General features: G+C 39.4%; 1 protein-coding gene across 2 annotated transcripts in view; it reads left to right on the forward strand.

The window, feature by feature from the left end:
- The window catches only part of HSDL2 (hydroxysteroid dehydrogenase like 2), an 89,986-nt gene extending 84,209 nt beyond the window's left edge, over window positions 1–5,777 (forward strand). For both annotated transcript variants that reach the window (XM_035254814.3, XM_002743202.7), the window contains one exon: window positions 3,531–5,777. In XM_035254814.3, the coding sequence (XP_035110705.1) occupies window positions 3,531–3,643 (113 nt within the window). In that variant the 3' untranslated portion in view covers window positions 3,644–5,777. The remainder of the gene's footprint in view (window positions 1–3,530) is intronic.
- Window positions 5,778–8,662: the final 2,885 nt, after the last annotated feature.

Consider the following 8,662-nt stretch of genomic DNA (forward strand, 5'->3'; position numbering starts at 1 on the left):
CAAATACACAAAACATACATTTTTCTCAGTATCACATCACACCTATTCTAAAAGTGACCACAAAATTGGAAGTAAATCACTCCTCAGCAATTGCATAGCATTTCACAGGTTTAAATGAAATACTGGTTGGCTGCTTGTTTGTTATTTTCCTCCCCTATTCCTTCCTGTCTCCATTGTTAAGCACATTTATTGGCATAAAAGAGGTTTTTAAAATACCCATTTTTAGACTGCATTCTAGCCTGGGCAATAGAGAAAGATTCCCATTCTCTCTCCCTCTTTCTCTTCCTCTTTCTTTCTCTCTTTTATTCTTTTTCTTTCTTTCTCTTTTTCTTTTCTTTCTTTTTCTTCCTTTCTTTTTTCTCTTTCAAAAAAAAGAAAAAAAAGTAGCAGATAACAAATTTACTTCTCTCCATAGAGCTCACATTTATTACATGTCGTTATTAGCTATAATTCTATTTTAATGCTCACATTTTTTATACCCTGGCATTTTTATGGTTAAAGTAATGCTAACACATATTTTGTGTCCATACACTATACTTTTATTTTTTTATTTTTTTGGTGGGGGGTGATGAAAATGATTTGAAGTTAGATAGTGGTGATGGTCACACAATTTTTTTTTTTTAAGGAAAGAAAGGAAGGAAAGAAAAAAAAGGAGTGAAGGAGAGGAAGAAAGAGGAAGAAAAAGAGGGAAAGAGAATGGAAATGTTGCTTTATTCTAAAAATGGGTATTAATAATGGCCGATCAATATTTCATTTAAACCTATGAGTAGGTGTGATGTGGTATTGACAAGAATGTATATTTTGTATATTTAAAGTGGAGAGTTCTATAAATATTTATTAAGTTTACTTGTTCCGGATCGGAGTTCAAGTCCTGGATATCCTTATTAATTTTCTGTCTCATTGAGTCTACATCTCTTTATAGGTCTTATGTATATCTGGGTGTTAGGATCGTTAGCTCTTATTGTTGCATTGATCCTTTTACCACTATATCTTTGTTGCTTTAAAATCTCTTTTATCAGATGCAAGAATTGCAGCTCCTGCTATTTATTTATTTATTTATTTTTGCTCTCCATTTGGTTGGTAAATTTTTCTCAATCCCTTTGTTTTGAGTCTTTGTGTATCCTTGCATGTGAAATGGGTCTGGATGTAGCATACCGTTGGGTTTTGGCTGCATCTTTGGATTGGGGGATTTAGTCAATTTAAATTTAGGATTACTGCCATTTGATGTTAACTGGCTGTTTTATCCATTCGTTGATGTAAATTCTTCTTTATGTTGATGCTCTTTACTTTTTGGTATATTTTTAGAAAGGCTAATACTGGTTGTTTCTTTCTATGTGTAATGCTTCTTTCAGAAGCTCTTGTAAAGCAGGCCTGGTGGTAATAAAATCTGAGTACTTGCTTGTTCATAAAAGATTTTATTTTTCCTTCAGATGTGAAGCTTAGTTTGGCTGGATATGAAATTCTGGGCTGAAGGTTCTTTTCTTTAAGGATGTTGAATATTGGCCCCCACTCTCTTCTGGCTTGTAGAGTTTCTGCTGAGAGATCTGCTGTAAGTCTAATAGGCTTCCCTTTGTGGGTAACCTGACCTTTCTCTCTGGCTGCCCTTAGTATTTTCTCCTTAGTTTCAACCCTGGTGAATCTAACAATTATGTGCCTTGGGGTTGCTCTTCTTGAGGAATATCTTTGTGGTGTTCTCTGTATTACTGGGGTTGAATATTGTCCTGCTTTGCTAGGTTGGGAAAGTTTTCCTGGATAATAACCTGAAGAATATTTTCCAGCTTGGATTCATTCTCTCCGTCGCATTCAGGTACACCTATCAAATGTAAATTAGGTCTTTTCACATAGTCCCATATTTCTTGGAGACTTTGCTCATTCCTTTTTATTCTTTTTTCTCTAAACTTGTCTTCTTGTTTTATTTCATTAAGTTGGTCTTCGACCTCTGATATCTTTTCTTCTGCTTGATCAATTCGAGTGTTTAAACCTGTGCATACTTCTCAGCGTTCCCATATTGTATTCTTCAGTTCCATTAATTCACTTATTTTCCTCTCTAAATTGTCTATTCTCATTAGGATTTCATCAGACCTTTTTTCAAAGTTCTTTGTTTCTTTACATTGGGCTACAACATGTTCTTTTAACTCACAGAAGTTTCTTATTATCTACCTTCTGAAGCCTGATTCTGTTAATGGAATGCACTCGTTATCCATCAAGCCTTGTTCCCTTGTTGATGAGGAACTGTGATCCTCTTTAGAGGGAGGGGCATTCTGATTTTGAGTATTCTCAGCCTTTTTACGCTGGTTTCTTCCCATAATTGTAAATTTATCCACCTGTCGTCTTTGTAATTACCAACTTTCAAATTAGGTCTCTGAGTGGATGTCCAAGTTGTTCATTCCCAGGGCCGAAATTTGAGCAACGCACTGTGCCGGCCAAAACAGCGGCATTAAGTCTGATGGTGTTTTTCTGCCCAGGAATCTTCAGTCTAGCTTCCTTCTTGAGTCCGTAATAGGCGACTCTGCCTTCCCGGAGCTCCAAACGTTGGTCAGAAGGGGAACCAGTCCCATTTACTCTGCACCAAGAGCTGCCATGCCGAGGTGCCGGCAAAACCGCTGCGCCGGCCACAAGAGTCGCGCTGGCGACCTGTGGGGCTCCTCCACTGGGAATCTCCGTGAGCAACAAAAATTTGTCTGAAAGTGTGGTGTCCTCTCGTTCTCTGCGCTTTCACTGGGAGCTGCAATCCCGAGATGTTAGCGATCAGCCATCTTGGATCGTTCTCCCCATACACTATACTTTTAATGATCATTTCTTAAGAATATTTTGTTCATTTATACTGTTGGGTTTTTTGAACTTACACTTGAAATGTTAAAAGTTTAATGAACTATAATAAGTTGGAAAATTAACTAAAATAGACAGTGTTTGTTTACAAGAATTCATATGAGGGCTGTGTATCCTTTAGTGTATAAAAATCTTTTTAGTGTATCTGGGCGTGGTGGCTCACCCCACTTTGGGAGGCTGAGGCAGGTGGATCACCTGAGATCCGGAGTTTGAAACCAACCTGACCAACATAAAGAAACCCCGTCTCTACTTAAAAAAAAAAAACAAAATTAGCAGGGCGTGGTGGCACATGCCTGTAATCCCAGCTACTCTGGAGGCTGAGGCAGGAGAATCCCTTGAACCTGGGAGGCAGAGGTTGTGGTGAGCTGAGATCATGCCACTGCACTCCAGCCTGGGCAACAAGAATGAAACTCTGTCTCAAAATATATATATATATATTTTTTTTGGGGGGTAAAAAGATTTGCTATAATCTTTTGCTGATTGTTGTTTTCATGCTACCTCTATATTATAGGATATTGTTAACATCTAAGTCTAGGAATTGGGTTTCCCAAGATACTGATATAAAATGCTGTAACAGAAATTTCTATGCTTCTGAGGTTTGTAGAACTCAAGGAGGTTCTTTTTATAATGCATGTTCTTAAAGCAGTATATCCCTGAGGGTACTAATGGTTGCTTTTCCCTCTGTCATTTTCTCATTTTAGGGAAACTAAAACCAACAATGGCATTCATGTCAGGAAAACTGAAGATTAAAGGTAACATGGCCCTAGCAATGAAATTGGAGAAGCTAGTGAGTCAGATGAATGCCAGACTGTGAAGGAAAAGGAAAAAAAATATATCGACTGCCAGGCTCAAAAAGTAAAAAAAAGCTCAACAATTAAAATCTAATGTTGGTTTTCTTCCCTGTTGTATTATAAGGATATGCACATTTGTTCTGGAAAAAATAGAAATTCTGTCTCTATAAGACTTGAAATTGTAAGTAAAATGGCAAGCTGGGCAGGCGCGGTGGCTCAAGCCTGTAATCCCAGCACTTTGGGAAGCCGAGGCGGGTGGATCATGAGGTCAAGAGATCGAGACCATCCTGGTCAACATAGTGAAACCCTGTCTCTACTAAAAATACAAAAAAAAATTAGCTGGGCATGGTGGCACGTGCCTGTAATCCCAGCTGCTCGGGAGGCTGAGGCAGGAGAATTGCCTGAACCCAGGAGGCGGAGGTTGCGGTGAGCCGAGATCGCGCCATTGCACTCCAGCCTGGGTAACAAGCGCAAAACTCCATCTCAAAAAAAAAAAAAAAATGGCAAGCTAATCAAACAGAAGCTTTATTAAGTGGGATTCTATGAAAGTATGTGTTTTTATATTTCAAGGGTTTTACCCTCTGAGCCTTATATTTCATTCACTGTCTTCCACCAAGAAAAGTATTTTGGGCAGCCAGTCAGATCAAGCAGTAAAAGTAGCTCTTTCAAAGCTTTTTGTCATATAAAATGAAGCTATCTGTTCTAAAATTTTTAGTTTTGGATTGTATACTAATGAAAATCTTAATGATGTATTTGATTTTTATATACTTGTTTTAAAGAAAATCTTATATAGTACATTTACAAGTATCACAAAAAACTAATACTGGTGAGCACTAAACAAAACAATCATTTTTCATTTTGATTACTAGCTTTCCAAGTGGACTTAGCCATAGGAAAATATTACTAACGTAATTTAACAAATTGCAGCATGTGTTCCATTTAAAAATATGTTTAAATTGTCCTAAAACAAAATAATTTTCTCCTCAGAAGTATGCAGTGTTTTGAAACAGGAACCTTAGACTATATCATTGGTATGGGCTAGATTGTGCAACTCCCAATTCATTTGTTGAAGTTCTAACTGCCATTTCTTTCTAATGTGACTATTCGGAGATGAGGCCTTTACAGAGGTAACTAAGTTCAAGGAGGCTGTTAGTCCAACCCAACATGGTGTCCTTGGACATAAGAGATACCGTTGATGCGTGCACAGAACAAAGACCAGAATAGGACATGGTCAGAAGGCAACTATCTGCAAGCAAAGAGAGAGGCCTCAGAAGAAAAAAAAATCACCAGCACTTTGATCTTTGACTTGTGATCTCCAGAATAGTGAGAAATAAATGTTTGTTGTTAAGCCATCCATGGTGAGAGGCTGAGGCAGGAGGATTGCTTGAGGCCAGGAGTTCAAGGCCAGCCTGGACAACATAGTAAGACCCTGTCTGTACCCTCACAAAATAAATTAAAAAGCCACCCAATCTGTGGCATTTTGTTATGGTAGCCCTAGCAAACAGTGGTTTGAGGGTAGGAAGGTTGAGGGGAAGCTAAACTTTAAAAGAGCTCTTATCTTTAATTTCAACCAGTTAAAAATACTTGCTCAGTGTAATTATTTTGCTTCTCATCTACCACTCTCTAATATTATTGTGCTATTAAGCAATTTATCTAATCCTGATATTTCTTAGAATCATGTTAGGAGCATTTGAGCTTTATTTTGTAAGTTAGGAAGCAGAGGATCAGAGATGGGAAAGCACTAGCCCAAGGCCAAAATTAACAAGCCCTATCTAACAAAAACTTTCCAATACATTTATGTTGAATGGAACTGCAAGATCTTACCTCTCCATCCATGAATGGAGTCTGTGTAATCAAAGTGAATTAAAAATAGGACAGTTTCAAAAAGTCAGGAGATTCACAGCAACTGATCAAAGGGAGTCCAGTCAACCTGAGTCAGCATAATTAGGATTAGGAAGCCCCTTTGCTTTAATCCACACAAGGAAATTAACCTGATGTTAACCAGTCTGCTGTTTCTACCATGCTGTTTCCTTGCTCCTGCCAGTGCTGTCTTATAAATGCAAACTGTTCTGTCATAACTGGTAGGGCTCCTGTTTATTTTATAGGCTGGATGCTGCCCAGTTCATGAATCACTAATAAAAGCCAATTGAATCTTAATAATTTAATTTGTTGAGATTTTATTCTTTGACATTCTCAAAGGTTTGAGAAAATTAGAAGTAGAAAATACCATGAGGCAAGAATCTCTAAGTTCTGGTCATTAAAACATGAATTTGCTAATTATACCCATTCTCACAGGGGGATTGAGTCAAGAGATCTTGCCCTTTTCTTGACTGACCTGGTTGATTATTACCCTAAGTGATTGTTAGTTAGGTTGCCCATTGGAATCTCTGCCTTCTGGCTTTAAAAAATTTCTGGAAATCATCATTCAGCAAACCGACACAAGAATAGAAAACCAAACACCACATGTTCTCACTCATAGGCAGGTGTTGAACAATGAGAACACATGGGCACAGGGAGGGGAACGTCACACACTGGGGTTTGCTGGGGCTCGGGGAGGGACAGCAGGGGATTGGGAGGTTAGGGAATGATAACATTTGGAGAAATGCCTGATGTAGGTGATGGGGGGATGGAGACAGCAAACCACCATGGCATGTCTGTACTATGCAATAATCCTGCAAGTTCTGCACAAGTACAATTTAAAAAAAAATTCCAAACTGGGGTAAATTGAGCTGACTGGTTTTGGGCCTTGGAATGTTAAGGGACCAGCAGTGAGTTCCTCTGATCCATCCAGTCATGAGTAGATTAAACTTTTGTTTTAAACCCATCACAGTCCACTATTCATCCCCTTTTTAATAATCATTTAAAAACTTTCTACCCTGAATTGCATTTTGAAAGAAATGGTTTCTAGGTAACACAAGGTTGAACATTTACATCACAAAGGCGGAGAACTTACATTTCAAGCCTAAATATTGGTATTTGCCAAGACAGAAAGCCCAACTGAGCTAAGAAGCCCAGTTAAGACAAAATGGTCAAATGTAAGGTTTATTTGGATTAATGCTCTCACCTATTGTAAGAATTTCTACTGATTTTCCTTTATAGGTATGCATTTTTACAAAGAGTTTCAAAATAACGGGCTAAATACCAGAAAGGCAAATTTTGGAGGCTGATTTAATTCAATAGGCAGTCTTTTAGCTTCTGTTTCTTTCTTTTTTTTTTTTTTTTGAGACGGAGTTTTGCTCTTGTTACCCAGGCTGGAGTGCAATGGCGCGATCTCGGCTCACCACAACCTCCGCCTCCTGGTTCAGGCAATTCTCCTGCCTCAGCCTCCTGAGTAGCTGGGATTACAGACACGTGCCACCATGCCCAGCTAATTTTTTGTATTTTTAGTAGAGACAGGGTTTCACCATGTTGACCAGGATGGTCTCGATCTGTTGACCTCATGATCCACCCGCCTCGGCCTCCCAAAGTGCTGGGATTACAGGCTTGAGCCACCACGCCCGGCCTGCTTCTGTTTCTTAACTAGATTACTGAGTTCAGGGCAGAGCTCATTAGCAAATAGAGCAGGCAAAGGGGTTCCTGTTTCTGGACTCAGATGGATAGTTCTGAAAAAGAAGCAAACCTGCTTATTAAGCAAAGGCCTAATCTTTACAAATATTACCTAGCTTTCGTTTTGCCTTTGGAGTAAAATAGCAACTAAGTGAAAAGGTTGGCAGATTCAATTTTCTTATAAATTAGTTGCTTAAACTTTTCATGTGCCTTCTACATGGGATCTTTTAAAGAGGCAAACATTTTTGAAATCTTTTTAGAAGCTTTTGCACATCAATAGGTGTCCCTATTGATAGCCAGGTATGGCAGCATGGCCTGTAATCCAAGCTAATGGGGATGCTGAGGTGCAGGAATTGTTTGAGCCTGGGAGGTGGAGGTTGCAGTGATCGCAACCTGGAAGGGCCTGATTCAGGAGCCCTCATTTTTAAAATCAGTTCTTAGAAGAACAGTCTTATTCATTTGGAATGTTCCACATAATGGTCATCATAATTCTAATTTATCTTTAGTAAGATTTCACCATTTTTGTAAGTATTTACAGCTTCTGGGCCCTAATACATGTAAAAGGCAAGCATAGGTAGAAGGTGAAGTACACAGCTCTTCAAAAATTTAAGGATGCCAGCCAGGCGTAGTGGCTCACGCCTGTAATCCCAGCACTTTGGGAGGCCGAGGTCAGCGGATCACTTGAGGCCAAGAGTTCAAGACCAGCCTAGCCAACATGGTGAAACCCTGTCTCTACTAAAAATGCAAAAAATAGCCAGGTATGGCAGCATGGCCTGTAATCCCAGCTAATGGGGAGGCTGAGGTGCAGGAATTGTTTGAGCCTGGGAGGTGGAGGTTGCAGTGATCGCTCTACTGTACTCCAGCCTGGACAACAGAGTGAGACTCTGTCTCAAAAAAAAGAGAAAAATCTAAGAGTGAAATGCCATGAGAATCTAAGGGTGAAATGCCATGAGATTGGGTCATTGTGGTATTTGGTATATATATATATATATGTTTTTATCCTGGGTTCCTGGCTTATCATTCCCATAGCCCTTGTTATAAGCTTTCGTTATAATATTGGGCATGTTGGGCCTTGCAAACAGGCCTCAGGAAACAGAATCTCTCTAACCTTCTCTTGCCTTCCTTTCACCTCCCAAGATAGGACTATGGGTTATAAATCCTCATTCCAGAGAGGGGTCCTGCTCCATATGCTGGGGGAAAGAATGCCAGCTTAATGAAGCCTCCATAAAAACCCTAGAGGACTGGGTTCTTAATAGCTGAACACATGGAGTGTCCTGGAGGGTGACACACCCAGGGAGGGCAGGAGAGCTCTGCACCTCTTCCCTAATACTGCGTCCTATGCATCTCTTCATCTGTATCCTTTATGATTTTCTTTATGATAAACTGGTAAACGTGTTTCCCTGAGTTCTGTGAGCTGCTCCAGCAAATTAATTGAACCCCAAGTTGGGGTTGTGGGAACCCCAACTTGAAGTTAGTTGAGCAGAATTTCCAGAGGC

This window comes from Callithrix jacchus, chromosome 1 (assembly GCF_049354715.1).
Source record: "Callithrix jacchus isolate 240 chromosome 1, calJac240_pri, whole genome shotgun sequence".
NCBI lineage: Eukaryota > Metazoa > Chordata > Mammalia > Primates > Cebidae > Callithrix > Callithrix jacchus.